The 15,844-nt window shown below is 46.9% G+C and overlaps 2 protein-coding genes across 4 annotated transcripts; one reads left to right on the top strand and one right to left on the bottom strand.

Annotated features, from left to right (window-relative positions):
* Positions 1-463: 463 nt before the first annotated feature.
* LOC132072981 (thiosulfate sulfurtransferase) lies at positions 464-9,302 on the bottom strand. Its single transcript, XM_059471595.1, has 2 exons — positions 8,619-9,302; positions 464-948 (listed from the first exon to the last, which is right to left on the bottom strand). The coding sequence occupies exons 1-2, from the start codon at positions 9,202-9,204 to the stop codon at positions 650-652; spliced, it is 885 nt and encodes a 294-aa protein (XP_059327578.1). The 5' UTR covers positions 9,205-9,302; the 3' UTR covers positions 464-649.
* On the top strand, positions 7,578-12,102 carry MPST (mercaptopyruvate sulfurtransferase). 3 transcript variants are annotated; one of them, XM_059471592.1, is made up of 5 exons: positions 7,578-7,658; positions 7,926-8,004; positions 8,411-8,484; positions 9,841-10,493; positions 11,106-12,102. In XM_059471592.1, the coding sequence occupies exons 3-5, from the start codon at positions 8,444-8,446 to the stop codon at positions 11,402-11,404; spliced, it is 993 nt and encodes a 330-aa protein (XP_059327575.1). In that variant the 5' UTR covers positions 7,578-7,658; positions 7,926-8,004; positions 8,411-8,443; the 3' UTR covers positions 11,405-12,102. The 3 variants fall into 3 exon arrangements, with proteins under 3 accessions (XP_059327575.1, XP_059327576.1, XP_059327577.1); XM_059471593.1 differs by lacking the exons at positions 7,578-7,658; positions 7,926-8,004; positions 8,411-8,484 and adding an exon at positions 9,366-9,409; XM_059471594.1 differs by lacking the exons at positions 7,578-7,658; positions 7,926-8,004; positions 8,411-8,484 and adding an exon at positions 9,411-9,548.
* The last annotated feature ends 3,742 nt before the right edge of the window (positions 12,103-15,844 follow it).

Raw genomic sequence — 15,844 nt, 5'->3', positions numbered from 1 at the left:
CATGAGCTCTCGGACCTCAGCCTTCTTGCTGGGACCTTATTGCTGCCTACCTGGAACAGCAGTAGAGGGTAATAATCAGTGGGCCATACCAGTTGATAGCATACATTTCCTTTTGATGTCCCTTACCTGGACCCCAGGGAAGCAATGCACCTCCCTGTGGGTTGGGTCCAGTTGCTATATGGAAGGTACCCCCATTTTCCACATTCCAATGGGGAGATGGTGCGCTGGCAAGAAATCTTCCATAGAGTCAATGACAGAGCCACAGCTTGGCCCTCCCATGTCCAAGACCCAGTGCTGTATTTAGCACTTTGATTCATTCTGCCCCTGATCTTTCACCAGGACACTGGAATTTCTGCAGGTCTTCAGGCACAGACTGTAACTCTCTTTCATGCTGCAGAGCTGCTGTTCCCACCCAACACAAGCAGGTCGCAGGTAACAGAAGAGAATTAGAAATACTCACAGATGCATCATCTAAGATTTTATTAATTGTCAAAAATCAAAAGTTCAATAGAAACCTAATGATAATTCTTTAAAAAATTCAAAAAAACCTAAACAAACTGATATTTTTTTTACTTTACTTCCTCCCTTTTGCTTTACCCTGGGCTGGAGACAGCTGCTAGACCGCGTTACCCCAGACTCAGCCCTCCCTCTAGGCCTTGCTGCGCTTCAGCTCGGTGACTTTGTAGTGCGGAGGGGCTCGGTGGAACCACTCGGACCAGGAGCCGTCGTACACGGCCACGTCGCGCTTGCCGCACAGGAAGGCAGCCAGGGCGATCTGGCACGCCGTGACGCCCTTGCGGCACGTGGCCGTCAGCGGCTTCGAGAGATCCACCTTCTTCTCACGGAATATTGCCTGGATCTCCTCAATACTCTTCTCGTGCCCTGTTTCTGATAGGAATGAGTGGAAGGGTATGTTCACAGCACCAGGGATGTGGCCAGATTCCAAGCCTGCGAGAGTGAACCAGAAAATGAAACATGAGCAAGGACACATTAACATAGGTGATGAACGACAACCACAAGAGACATTAAAAACATCACTGCAGATAGTCTCACTCCCTCCAGAAGACTCATTTGTTCCACTTGATGATGAAGATGCAAAGTGGTATTAGGCTAAAAAGAAGAGGACAAATATTATTCAACTTTGTTGAAGTCAAAACTTCCAGAATATTTAGCAAACTATTTCCTCGCTGAAAGCAATGAGATGTAGAAATCTGAAGAAACCCTAGACATGACAGAAATCAAAGAACCTCCACAGAAAATGCCTTAACAAAGGCATTAAGGGCACCTGTGATAAGAGGAATAAAGCAATGCATTTCCAACCTTCCCCAGGTATGCCATCAGTCTGTAGTGACACACTGTCGTTTTCAGAAGCGGGAAATGTGGTCTGTATGTGGAATTTGTGAAAGTGGTTATCTGTTCGCAGTTTATTCCTGCATCACCTTAAAGTCATATTTCAGAAAAATAAATAAGAAATCATAAAGCAATCTTAAGTCAGCCACATCACTTCTGAGGCAGCTATCCTGGGACAATGGGGTCAGAGAAGTCAAAATTTAAATTTCGTATCACTTCTTATCTACTCCATGGATGAAATCAGCACAGGTTGTTTTTCTGCTGGTGTATCTGACCACTTCAGGCAAGTTCAAAACTGCACGTCAAAAGAAGGTCTTTAGAGAGTTGCAGATATAAAAATATAATGGACAAGGTTGGCATCACACCCTTCAAATTCAGACTCTTAAGGCTTAATAATGGAAGCTTTTCCAATCATTTTGAGAGGCTTTGGATCAAGCCTCACTGGAGCCAAAACCATTATGTATTACACTGAAAATGTGTTTCAGGGAATGTTTCCTTGCTAGGTTTGAACTTCCAATGAGACAGATCTAAATAAAATCACATGAATAGTAATCTGTTTCACGGGCAGCTATCTATGTGCCCAAATTATTGGGATAACTGGTCTCGGGAGATGGGAGTGATTGGGGCAGTTTAATCATTTGACTTTGTTACAGTCAAATGATTAAAGTATACCTAGGCAGAGACTGACATCATACATAATGACACTGCAGTTTCATCACTATGCAGAGTGGTAACATGACATGGTGAGATATAAGGGGAAAATGGCTTTGGCACGGAATTGAAGGGAATTTTTGCTCTGCTGAACAAAGACAGAGCCTAAAGACAATTAAAGCTGCCCTGAGTCAGCTTCACAAGTCCTCTTCCTGTTCCAGATGGACCCTCTTTGTCTCTTGATTAATCCTCCCCGGGTGCATTAAAAATACAGCACAGTTGTCTAGGAGTCACCTCATGCATCCTTCAGAAATGTTTAGCATTACTGAGAGAAGTTGGGATAAAAACTGCTGACTTCTGCAGGGACTAATGTTTAAAAAGGAAAAGAAAAAATAAAAGAGGCAGTGTTTTGACTGATGGTTTCACCATACTTTTTCCAGTTCCAGAAGATAACAGCTCATCACTTCAGTACAGAGAACTCCAAAACTCACTCATCAATACAGTGTCTGTATGACAGAGAGGAAATAAAAAATCAAGCAAAAGCTGAGAGAACCTTGTATATGGTTCTCAGACTGCAAAGCTGCTTACTGAAGCCTCTTACATACTTGGGTTAGGCTACCACTTTCCCACAGAGTAAATGGAAAAGGACGCTTTCAGCAAAGGATTTCTGCAAGGCTCTGCTGCAGTCCTGGTGATCACCCCAATACAGAAAAGTCTGTGAGCCACCTAGGGCACTGGGAAGTATACTGAGACCAGGAACTCCTGGAGGATGAACTAGAAGGGAACTCTTGCTCAAAGAGGCTTGCTGGGCCATCGATTCACTTTCTAGGTGTCCCAAGCATCATGACCATTATTGCTTCTCTAGACTGTTCACACACCTTAAAATAGGTTTGTACCTCTCTTATGGGAGACTGACAATTCATCACCCTTAAACAACTCTTCAGGTAGGAGCTGAGCAGATCTGAAAAAAACACTCATTTTAGAGCAGTTTGGACTTTGATCTTTAGGGAGACTATATTGCTCCAGAGATTCAAAAGTCTGCTGGAGTCAGAGACCAGTGTTTGCACTCTGTGGGTGAAAGATGGAGAATTCTGTAGAAACTGCATTTATTCACATATGTGGGTGTTCAGCTGAGAAAAAGAGCTGAAACTGCACAACCACAATCGCTTGGACTGCCTAAGAGCTCTCAAGTGGCTGAGGGAAGCTTTATAATCTCTCTCTGCTAGGTCAAGAGCAGAGAAACATAGGATTGGAAGGCAAGGCTGGATGCAGCTGGAATCTGAACAGGGGAGAGGATACATTTGCTCCTGTCCCATATGAAACAGAGGACACTCCACGCCAGATTCATGCAGTCACCATCAGAAACTCCAGGAAGGAACCCTAGGACTACAGAGTCTGGGCCCCAGCTACCTCAGCAGTCATTTTATATGACTTTCAAAAAAGCATCCATCTCAGAACAGTTTGGATTCTTGTAATGAAACTTCCCACTGAAGTACCTCCTGGCTCAAGTGAGGAGGAACATAAATTTCCAGTGTTCAGATCATCACAGTCAGTTTATACACCATTTATCCTTGAGCTAACACTGCCCTATGGCCAAAATAGTTTTTCTGCTATTGCTCCAACAGGCTGATGGCAAGCCCTCAGCACTCCCAACAACCTCATGTCCTTAGCCTAAACCCAGTAAGAGCCAATTAGATACACTTTTCTCTGTCTTGGCCCCCTAGAATCAGCTTTAGGGGTCCAGCAGGCTGCTGGACAAAGAAGTGGCATTTCCTACCGTCACAGTTGGCAAACAGGAGTTGCCAAGGCTGTTGCCAAGGTTAAATCACATGTGATGTTGCCACACCCAACTAATTCATCCAAGTCTTACCCTCTTCTATTGCTTCCAAATGTGGATTATTGGCTTGTAGGAGAAACACAAGCAGTTCAGTTTTGGGCTACTAAGCACTTGAGTTTGCTCTCTGTACTGCTATACACACATACATCTGCAGGTGGCACCTCACATCATTCTCCCCATGTGATCATTTAGACCTTCCCATGGCTGTCCCACAGCACATTTTAGTATCAACTCCCTATGTTCAAAGCCTTGATGATTCAGGAAAATACAAAACAAAACACGTAAGCTTAATGATGGGACCGTGCTGGCAACTTACAACCCCACAGATCTTCTTTCAGTACATGCTGTTCTCATCTCACTTATCTCCTTTTCAGTCAATTTTTAAAACCTAACAATACTTGTGCTATTTGCCCTCTCCTCATATTGACCTAATAAATGTCCCTCTAATGTTATGCCCAAAGCATGAATAAAGTGCAAATGGCACAACTCTACCTTGTAGATGCTTCCAATGGGTGGAAGAAAAGATCAGACATTACTTCCAGACATGCATGTTTCCATTTCTCTTATCTGGCCAACCAATTCTGTTGGCAAGGAAATAAAGCCCTTGGGTGAAGTGCAAGTCTACCAATATATTTTACTCAATTTTGCCTTTGTTTAAAGTAATTTTTCTTGAAGAGTTTTTTGAAAGTTTCCCAGTCTGTCTATGGTAGAAGACCAGCAGCTGCCTAGGTTGTGCTGTATCCCCTATTCAAAAGATGAAGTTTGCAATTGTTTCTGTCCCATAGAACCATGCTTTGAATAAATGTATCAAATTCTTGCTTCATGAAGTTCCAATATCACATGATTGATTCTTGACACATATTTGGGATTGAGCTCATCTGCCTCACTAATTTGAGCATGGGAATATCTCTTGGTTAGCCCTCTCCCTGCTCTGCAGAATTATCCGTAGGAGAAAAGAAAACATGGTAGCACAGACTCAGGGGTCAGTATAATGCCAAGACCACACACAAATAATCTTCCACCTGGAACCCCGGCTAACTGCACAGCTACCTTATTTATTCTTTCTCTCCTTGTTCTCTTTTGTTCACTCTGTTCCAGAAGATTTTATTATTTAATTCCTTTTGCCAAGTCTCACTCAGCTTGGTGTCTGGCAATCCTTCCTCACAATTTATAACTTGTAATATGTTATCTTCTTCACTACTTAATCCCCTTTTCCACATCTGTTGCTTCTCTGCTTACATATTGTTTTCACTGTTGGCTATTTATCTAAAACCATGTCCCCTCCTCTCTTAGCCTTCCCTTTGCAATGAAAGCTCCAGATGGAATTTCTTAATGTCAAAAAGATAAAAGATTTGCTCAGCCCATATTTAACTCCCTGTGGCTTTGGAGTGTGCTGGCTGCAGATAGCTCTTTTCCAAATGCCTCCTCTGTTGCCTCCTTGTTTATCTCTCTCTTCCATTCAAATGGTATGTCTTAGAAGGGACAATTACTGATCTTGTCTAACCTACCATGAACACATTGTAAGGAACACTTTAAGCTTGGTCCTGGCCAGCTCCCTCAAAGTCCTCATAGGTTCCTGTGGGTTGAAACAGACTTCGGTAAAGTCTCTCACTCTCCATTCCTGTGCCCCAAGTATTATTACAGGATCAAAGCAAAGCCAGTCCACTCCCAGCTGCAGAATCCACTTGGAGGAGAGGGGAAAGAAAATGTACATTTCATTCTCATTTCCACTGAACATTCAAGATTAGCAAAAGCTTTATGTTTGAGGCAGGCAGGATGGAGAGCTGGGAAAATGGGCAAAATCTGAAGAGTTCTATATGCAGAAGGGAGACAAGGACTACTTCAGGGTTGAGAAAGAGAAGAAAACTACCTGCAAGCTCATTAAATGATTTTGGGTTTGCTCTCTTTTTTTAGATGATAGACTCCTTGCCTGGCAACTTTTGCCTCTTTTCTCAGATGTCTGCAAAAGAATTCAGAAATTCACAACTCTTCTGTATGCATTTGATTAACTATAATTCTTGTTCATCAGTTTTCAGCGCCCGACAGCCAGAGAGGATCAGCACTGGCAACCATCATGTAATTATTTTTATCATCAGCCCTGGACAGCTAGTTCCTGCAGAAACAGAGGACTGTGCAGGGACACCTTGAACTATTCAGTGCATAGGTCAGGGCTGCACATCTGTCAGGCTTCTGCTGCACACTCTGCATGAACATCCAAGCTTTGCATCCAAAGCAATACCTGCATTTAAGACCTAGGAGACCTGGCCTATAGACATGCCCACTTTATTCCACTCTGGCAACTTTGGTGAACCTCTCCCACCAAATAAAAATTAGTACTATATTATGGCTTATCTTAACCAGTACAGAGGTCTAAATCCCAGCAAGGATAAAAGTAAAACGGGGACAATTAATTCTTACCACAAAGAACTGAAAAACTAAAGAGGCAAAAGAGTCAGCTGCAATTAGCCTCTTCTAGAGATGAAGTTCACAGAACAGGAGAGATTAATTGACTTAATTAGGAAGTCAAGAACTGAAGCAATAATTAAACTGAAATCACCTGAGAAGGCAGAAAGTTCCTTAACCTGAAGACCATTAGTCTTCTCTAAATTGCGTCCTCCCTGATTGGATGACCCCTGCAATTAATCAGCAGTGATTTAAAATTGCTCTTTTAGGTGTAAGCACTGTCTTTTACCCACTGCTGGCTGGTGTGCTGCTATTGGCTAGCTTGGTTCAGAGAGCTGTCAAGCTCCTGTGGAATGAGCAGCTGCAGCTGGAGTGCTTATCCTGCTGGATCTGCTGTGGGAAGCAAAACTGGACCACCACAAATAAGCTGTTCCATGCTGACTCATTTCAAAGGAAAAATCTGTTTTGAAGATGCTGTTGGGTCTGTGGTATTTGTCATCTTGTGACAACTCTCACCTTGGGAAAGAATGCAAAATCTACCAGCTCCCAGCAAGGAGCATTTTAGTCACATCTTGAGGTTAAAATTCAACCTTCACTTTGATGGGCTGTGGTAGGAGAAGAAATAGAATGAGTGATAAGCCTAACTTTCCCTTTCCCCAGCCACAGTCTCCTCCATCACTCCCATTACCTCTCCCATGTTGCCCATTGTCTTTCGGCAGATCAAATGTGTTGAGGAGCTCCCTGTAGACACCTGGGCCATCCATGTGTGCAGTCATTTACAGCCAAATGCCACTGAAGTTTGGATGCAGGAATGCACTTCAGGTCATACTGTCACACTAACTGGCTGTACAGCAACACACACACATGTGAACAGCCAGGACAGAATGACAACCTGTGGGGCAGCAGGGCAGCCAGCCTGGGGACCACAGAAACCCTCTGCATGTATCAGCAGGGTGGGCTCTGCTCAGACCCAACAGCTGCTGCTGAGCTTTTCTGTGCTTTCTTCTAGAAACTCTTTTCCAACCATTTCTGTGATTCCCTTGTTGAGGAACACATTCAGTGCTGGCAGCTCGGCGTGCAGCTGCAGTGCCAGCCGCAGCTTGGGCTCTGGGCTGGGAGAGCCCCAGGCAGGAGGCCAGGAACTGGTGCTGACCCTTGGCACAGCACAGGGCACAGAACCTGTGGCACAGCCAGGTGACCGGACACTGAGACACAGCAGGAGCCGAGGACTCAGCAGGAAGAGCCAGGACTTTGTCACACACAGACTGGGAGGGTATAAAAGTTCAGTGCTTCCTTTGTTTAGGTCCCTCCTTGGAGGCACGAGCTCAAGCTGTTTCTGTGTTATTGTACTGTTAATAAATTGCTTTAAGGAACCAGACTTTTGAGGCTCTGTTAAGGAAAACTCAGGCTCGAGACGGTAGGAAAACCTGGTCTGAGTGTGTGTGGGGGTGTAGGTAGTCAAGTGGGGCACCCATCAGTTTAGTGGAACTGCCTGCTGAGAAGGGGCTTTGGTCCCAGCAGTTAAAGTCTCTAGTGGTGGGAGTGTGATTGCCAGAGTGCCTCCTGAATGGTCAGTCAGGAAAGTTTCCTTTACACCCTTTCAGAAGGGAGGTTATTCTGGGATACACCAAGGCTTAAATTACACAGCAAGGGCCTCCTTTAACTAACTTCAATTTCATTTCAGGCACGTTGCTGTACCTGCTGTCCCCACTGCACAGGACTTCTCCCACCCCTGCTGATTGGGTGTCCAGTGTTTCACCGAGGTAATGAAATCAGTTTTTGTTCCTCTAACTTGGGGCACCTAAAAGAGAGAGGCTGACACCCCACACATTTGCTAAAGGCTTCAGACTTTTCTTACATAAGCAAAAGAACAAAGATCAGCTCAAGCAAATTCTCTATTTGCTGGAAGTCAGAGCAATAAGAAGAATGTCCCTTGGGTTACTGTATTACCTAAATCCTTGGCTTTTGCTTGTGCACTCATTATGGCGAGAGGCGCCTGTACGAATACTGATAGTTTTTATGTGTCTGCTGGTTTTAGATAGGCCCCTGAACAAACCCCTGGGAGCTCTCACCTCCCATGTTTGCATTTTGATAAACTTCTGCAGGGTGTGGGATGGGAGATCCTGGAACCAAATGACTGCAGCCCTTTTCTGCTATTTCCTTCTGCAGCTTTATAGCCAACTGCAACAAAAGCATTCAGTGATGGCACTGGTGTCTGAACGTGCAACTGTGGATCCCTTAAGGTAATCAATGAGTTGGGCTGAGGCATGCCTGTGCATTAGGAAAATCTTTTTGATGGCTGTCAGGAGCTGTTACTCCCGGTCTAGAGCTGACATTCATCCCATTCTGGGGCAGGTGCCAGTCCCACCTCCATTACCTTGATCCAGCTCTGTCCCCCGAAACCGGCCCTCGGGGCGGGAATCCACCACCTGGAAGTTTAGGGACGACACGTTCTGTATCATCTCCTCGAAAGTCTTCACCAGGGCCCTGTTCAGCCTGGCCTTAAAGACAGCCGGGGTGGGCTGGGTGACCTCCGCCGTGACGGGGTGCCCCTCCTTCACCCAATTCTTGAAGCCGCCATTCAGCACAGAGACTTCCTTGTGCCCGAAGGCCCGGAACATCCACCAGGCGCGGGGGGCGTAGAAGGTGCCCACCTCGTCCCCGTCGTACACCACCACGTGGGTGTCATTGCTCACGCCCAGCCCCCCCACGTAGTCGGCGAAGTGGGACTCGCTGGGCAGCATGAAGTCGTAGGGGGAGGACTTGTCCCGGCACTCCTCGATGTCGAAGAAGGACGCCCCGGGGATGTGCCTCTCCTTGAACTCCTGCCGGGCGTTTCGCTCCTTGGGGGGGTACCAGGAGGCGTCCAGCACCCGCAGGCCGGCGCCCACCCGCCCGGCCCGCACCGCCTCCGCCAGCCAGGAGGCCGTGACCAGCGCCCGGCTGAGGCTCTGTCGCGCCATCTCGGGGCACCGGCGGGGGCGCCGCAGCCGGGCCGCGCTCCCCTCGCACACAGAGCCCGACGCGGCCCGAGACACGAAATGGCGGCGGGAGGCGCGGCCCGAGGGGCGGCACGGAGGCGGCCGCACGGCCGAGACCGGCCCGCTGGGAGCGCTCCCGCCCTCCGGCGGCGGCCGTGGCTGGCGGGCAGCGAGGCCCAGCGCGGAGGTACGGGGCGAAGCGGCGGCAGTCGCGGCCCCGCCGAGCCGGGGGGGCTCGCAGAGGGCGGCGGCGGGCCCCCGCAAGGCCCCGGCTGCCGGTGTTCTCCGTGCGGGCAGAGGCGTGGGGCTGTGCCGCCGAGCACTTGGTACTTGGGCTGCCTCGCTGCGCTCTCGCTGCTGTCGGTGCTGGCTGGCGTCCCTGGATGGGGCCAGAGGAGCTGCGTGCGGCCGGGCGCAGGGCACGACTGCCGTGGCTGTCCCGCTCGGGGCGTTGTTTGGGACGAGCTCTGGGAAACTACTTTCAGGGCTGGAGCATTTCAAGCCCCTCATTGTAGGCTTAGCCAGCACATCAGTGCAGACACAGGTCTCAAAATGCATCTTTGTCCAGTTGCTTTTTGAAAGACTGGTCTCTAATTTGTGACTCTCTACCTTCTGCAGTCAGGTGGACTCCGGCAGAATCCAGAAATTGGCTAATCTCAGCCAGGACTCGGGAGCGATGTCGCAACAACTCCTTTACCGAGCTCTGGTATCTGCAAAATGGCTTTCAGAAGCCATCAAGTCCCAGCAAGCTGGCCTGGCCTTGAAAATTGTGGATGCATCATGGTATTTGCCGAAGATGAAGCGCAATCCGAAGCGGGAGTTTGAGGAGCGCCACATCCCTGGTGCGGTTTTCTTCGACATTGACCAGTGCAGTGACCGAACCTCGCCTTACGATCACATGCTGCCCAAGGCTAATGACTTTGCCGAGTATGTGGGGAAGCTGGGTGTGGGGAATGATTCCCATGTTGTGGTGTATGATGGCAGCGACCAAGGTCTCTTCTCAGCACCTCGGGTATGGTGGATGTTCCGGGTCTTTGGGCACGAAGCTGTCTCCCTTCTGGATGGTGGCCTGAAGAACTGGCAGCGAGAAGGGAATGCACTTAGCTCTGGGAAAACCCAGGTAGCTCCATCTGAGTTCCATGCCTCCTTGGACAAGTCCCTGGTGAAAACATACGAGGACGTCTTAGATAACTTGGATTCCCGTCGCTTCCAACTAGTGGATGCCCGTGCTGCAGGACGGTTCCGGGGAGTAGAGCCAGAGCCCCGAGATGGTAATGCGCCTTCTGAGACAGTGGTATTATAAAGAGGGGTTTCATTTAGGGTGCCCATCACTTTGACTCCTGTAGAGGAAATGCTAGGAAATAGTGGCTGTCTTTTATGGGATGGGGCTTCAGGCAGTGCGTCCACCTGTCCTCCTTCCCTTTTGACTAGCAAGTGCTACTCTTTGAAAATTCAGCAGTAGGGAAGCCATGTATCTTTTTGTCCTCATGAGGGGCTGGGGTGAGAAACAAAGCTTTTGATACACCCCGAAGATTCTCATTGGTCTCTTCAAGTACTGGTGCTACTCTTCCCTTCAGAATGGTCTGTGGAGGGGCTTCATCAGTGTGGGTTGCTCTGATGGGGAGAAAGATGTGGAAGGAACTGGGGGAAAAATGGAACTTGGCAGGGTTGTGCCCATGGGGTAACATGAAGGTTACACATAGAGCCATCCTTCCTGAGTAATCAGTAATCTAGTAAAGCAAAGTGTAACAAAAATGAATGTACTTCTTTTAACAAAATACTCTAAGCAATAAATATTCCTCTCAGTGAAACAGAAGAGGCTTTGCAATAGACTTGTCCCAGACAATAGAGGTCAATTCCTGTCTGTATTGTTTTTTCTCTAGGAATTGAGCCTGGTCATGTCCCTGGGTCGACGAGCATCCCCTTCACTGATTTCCTCACAGAGTCTGGCTTCGAGAAGACCCCTGAGCAGATCCGCACTCTGTTCCAGGAGAAGAAGGTGGATCTCTTGAAGCCAGTGGTAGCCACGTGTGGCTCTGGGGTCACTGCCTGCCATGTGGCTCTGGGGGCCTACCTCTGTGGCAAGCCAGATGTCGCAGTGTACGACGGGGCCTGGGTGGAATGGTACATGCGGGCACAGCCTGAAAATATTATTTCTGAGGGAAAGGGGAAAACAGTGTAATAAGCTGCATTGTTTCCCAGCTGTGCACATAGCTTGCCTTGAAACAGGATTTGGAAAAGATGGGTTTAGCTTTCCTGATTAAGTGTCTTGAGATGAAGGCATTGGATAACAATCATGCGCACACGGTGCTTTGGCACTTTCTCCTTACCCTGCTGCTGCTTAGGAGGATGAAGATGACAGCAGTTCTGGGCAGCCAGCTCTAGGTAACCCTGCTTGAGAAGATAGGGTGGAACAGATGTCCTCTCAAGGTCACTTCCAACCTCAGCCATTCTGTGATTCTGTGACCCTTTCACCTTATCAGATGGATGGCAGAGAGTGCTGCTGCCAGCATGGGGAATTAATTGAGTTAAGCCAAGCTCCTGACTCAAAACATTCAATCATGCTCATTCACAGGATGGTCATACTTATATATAACTGTGCCTCATAATCCTGCTCTCTGCTTCTGTCCCATCCATGCATGTTATGGCCAATTTGAGTGCAAAACTTTGGGGGAAGAGATGGCTGTTAAAGGAGCAAATACAGCATTCAGGGTTGGCACTTAGGCTAGAGACTTGATTTGTGTTTCTTCTTGTACTTGGACTCTAATGTGTACTTAGCCAGCCTTGTAGCCCTATTGTCCAAAATCCCCCTTGAGAAAAAGAAAAGATTATGGGATTTAAACAATGTAAATAAACATGTTTCAAGGTCTTTCTGCTGAATGGAATTTACCTGAGTGTTGCTTAGGTGAATACTTTTCAGGAGTTCTGTCTTATGGAATCATGTTGTCCACAGTGAGATTCAAATGAGATATTTCCTTCTCTCTGAAAGTAGAGCCACACCTGCTAACCTCAACAAGGTTTGACCCAGGAAGGACAATGACATGCCTCTCTCTTGGGTCTCTGCACCATCTTCCTGCTTTCAGTCCTAAGTCCATTTGCTTTTTTTGCCTTAAAGTCCACAGTTGTAGGTTACAGCTCTGTTCTTGAAACACTGGATGTCAGCTTACATAGTGGAAAATGGACTGCATGGGTATTTTAATTCTTGCCATGTAACCTTTCCCTGCAAACTTAGCAGAACTGAGACCTTCAGAGGAATAGCCCACACTGAAACCTATTTTTCCCCAAGACCTTTTTCTTTTATGTCTAAAAGTTGAAAGTACACCAGGTATCCCTGATAATGTTCAAGATTTTGTTCTCTCTGAGATATTCTCCTCATGTGAGGAGAAAATGCCCAAAACTAAACAAAAAAAACCCCACAGAAACCTCCCACAAAAAAAAAAAAAAAAAAAAAAAAAAAAAAAAAAAAAAAAAAAAAGCCTGCATCTCTTTTGGCCTACTGCTAACTTAATGTGACAGTTTCTTCTCTTGGGCTTGCAGCAACAGGTACCTGTAAACATCTGTCGATAGTGGGGTTGGACTTTCTAGGGAATGCAGTGGATACTTATTGTCACAGTTTTCACTGTAAGGACTGGATTCTTCCCTATTGCTGGGTGTTTATTCTTTGCATTTCCTCTTACCTCTTTTGGCTGCTTCTTCTTGGCCTTGGCTTGCATGCATGGAAGTTCTGTTTCTGCTCACCTCCTGGGCAGCTGGAATTTCACTGTCCAGTTTATTTCTTCCTCTGTCCTCCCCACTCACACACAGGGTCTGAGCACCCAGTGACTGACAGCCTGCAATTTCCCTGCTTGCGTCCAGACTGACAACCCAGCTCTTGGAGGCCTTGGGGCTGGCATTGCAGCAAGTGCTGAGCATACTGGGTGCACAGGGGTCTGAAACGAGTGACCCTTGTCACAACAACAACACAGAGAGGTTGATTTTTTTATTATCTAGCCAGATGAGTGCCTGCTCTGTTTCTCCAGGAAAGTTTAGTTATTAGGAAAATTGACATATTGTTTCAGACTTATTTGCAATAGATGCAGGGAGCTGGCTCTTGTGTGTCCTTCCAGTATATTTTTTGATGCATCTTAAGCACTCTGTTCCTTTTTTGCCACTGACCCATCAGTCCTGGGGTCAGTGGGGAATCTGTCTGCTTCCTCTTGAGACTGGGATACTTTTCTCTGTCCTGTGTGTTGCAGGCAGATGTGTGACACAGCCCAGCCATCCACCTGGAGATCGCAGATTACACTGAAAACTTCCCTCTGCCCTTGCTCTACTTTTCACCCCTGTGGCTTGATGACATCTAGCAGGGCCCTTCCCCCTCTCTGGTATTTAGCCAAGCTTGGCAGTACTCAACTGCCCTTCTCTGGCTGAATTTTCTGCTACAAAATCTCAGTGATTCTTCCCAGCTTTTGGCAAATCTTTTCCCAGATGCTTAACTTTGCCTTCATTTCTCCACAGAGGAGAAACTGAGATCTTCTTTCCCACAGCAAGATACTTTGTTTTTTAGATGTATTCCCTCTTATATCATGTATCAAAAATCTATCCAAGAGTGTCTTCTGATGTTCCCCCTCTTTTTCGTTGAGATCCCTTCTGGTGATGCAGGCAAAGCACTGAGAAGGTTGTGAAGACCGAGGCAATGTTTTCAAATCCTGGAGACTTGAAAAACCTATTTTGAGCTATAACAGATGCTACTGGACATATGGAACAGCTGAGGGGACTTACACCAGGACTATAAATGTTCTGCAGATCTTTATGTCCCTGACTCAGTGGGTGGGTTTCCTATAGGAACCAAAAGCTGAAAAGAAGTGGATATAATGCAGATCACTAATGTTCATGATTTTCCTGTGGAAAATTTGCCACAGGGGATTGGTAATAGCATATCTTTGGTAGGGCTCATGGTAGCCAAAAAGGTAGCCTAAACAACAGCCCTGATGTAGGAGGAAGGTCACACTGACCTGTGGCTACCTTGGGACTAGAGTTTTTAGAGCTCTCTATATAAATTTGAGAATCCCAGGCCAGCATGTAAACTGTTTATTGGTATGTTTTACTATCTGCAATACTTTTGTCCTGAAGGAAGTTTGGATTCTGTGCAGTCTGGTCTAGTCAAAAGTAATCCCATGGTCCCCTGTTCTTCACTTGTCTTCTTTGTCACCTCTCTTCCTCTTCCTTCCATCCTGCTCCCTAGCAGTCAGGCTGCACTATTTCATGCTTCATTTCCCAGCAAACTTTGTTTCTCTGCAAATTTTTCCAAATTCTAAAGCAGCCCCTCTACCAGCACCACTGGCCCGGTGAGCACTGCGTGAGCCGTGGTAATTGGTGTTGCCTGCAGGGACTTTTCATATTCCTCCCTTCTCTCTTGGTCCCAGCTTACAGCCAGGTGTTCCACAACCATTCTGACTCCTCCTCCCAGCAGTCTTCAGCAAAGGTGCTGTGTGATGCACATCCACACACAGGCTTTGCACACTGCTTTGAATGCAGGTACATTGCTTACAGACCTCATGCAGCACAAGGAGCTGGAGGAAGAGTAGCTTGCCTGTATGCCATGGAGCCTTTCTCTTCATGCTTCAATGTGCCTGGCTCAGCTGGCAGTCAAGCTGCACTCTATTATTCAACAGTGTCCACCCCCAAGTCCAGTGTAGGGAATTTTATTTGCCCAATTCCCTGTTTGCTTACTGGCAAAATGTCAGAGCATCACTTGTCTTCCCCTCTCCACTTCCTGCAGAAAAGAGAGTGGCACTGATCCTACATGGACATGCCAACTAGTTTTTCCTGGTTTCTTCTCCAGTGCCTCCTGCCATGTAATCCCCAGTATGTGTTCCCAGGCTATCAGAGTGGTGACACTCTGTGCCAGCACGTGGTGATCACTGCTCCCACTGTTGTTCCACAACACAACAGTTCCAGAAGAGCAGCTCTGCAATGCCAGTGATGCATCAAATGCCATGTACCAAGCTGCAGACCACTGCAGTGTATGTAGCTTTCTGCAGGATTGCATTGCAGGCCTGACTGCTGAACCAAGACACTCCCAGTTTATGTCCTGCTCTCTTCTTCTCAGCTCTTGTTCAGTATCCAGTGGCTGTCAAGTTTTTCCTGCTCCCAGTCTGTCTGAGCAATGGTCCCCATGATTTCTCTGGGGACTCTGCAAGGTTATAGGGTCTTACAGCATCACACAGTGCTGTGTAAGCTCTTGCTTGCTCTCCCTCTGTGCATAAGTTTTATATACAGTTGTCATAAAAGCAGCAGGAACAAGTCATAGACTCATAAAACCATAAAATTGGGAAAGAACTGATATCATTAAGTCCAACCTTTGACCAAACACCACTGATTGTTTAAACTTACCTCTCCTGTGTCCTATTTCTTGATTTTAGGGAACCTTAACAAGGGTGCCTTAATTGCATCTCAGAACTACATCTGGTGATAGTGTGCAATCAAGTCTGTATTTAGCCTATGCCACCAACTCATCAGAACATTTCAGTTGGTAACTCGCCCCACATTGGCTTCTTACTGAAGAGTATTTTCACATACTGTGGGGAAATCCCTGGCTTGGTTCATTTTCAATGATTTTTTGCTGTATATTGCAGAAAAA

Source organism: Ammospiza nelsoni, chromosome 5, assembly GCF_027579445.1.
Source record: "Ammospiza nelsoni isolate bAmmNel1 chromosome 5, bAmmNel1.pri, whole genome shotgun sequence".
In the NCBI taxonomy this organism is placed as follows: domain Eukaryota; kingdom Metazoa; phylum Chordata; class Aves; order Passeriformes; family Passerellidae; genus Ammospiza; species Ammospiza nelsoni.
This window is presented reverse-complemented; position numbering and strand designations above follow the sequence as displayed.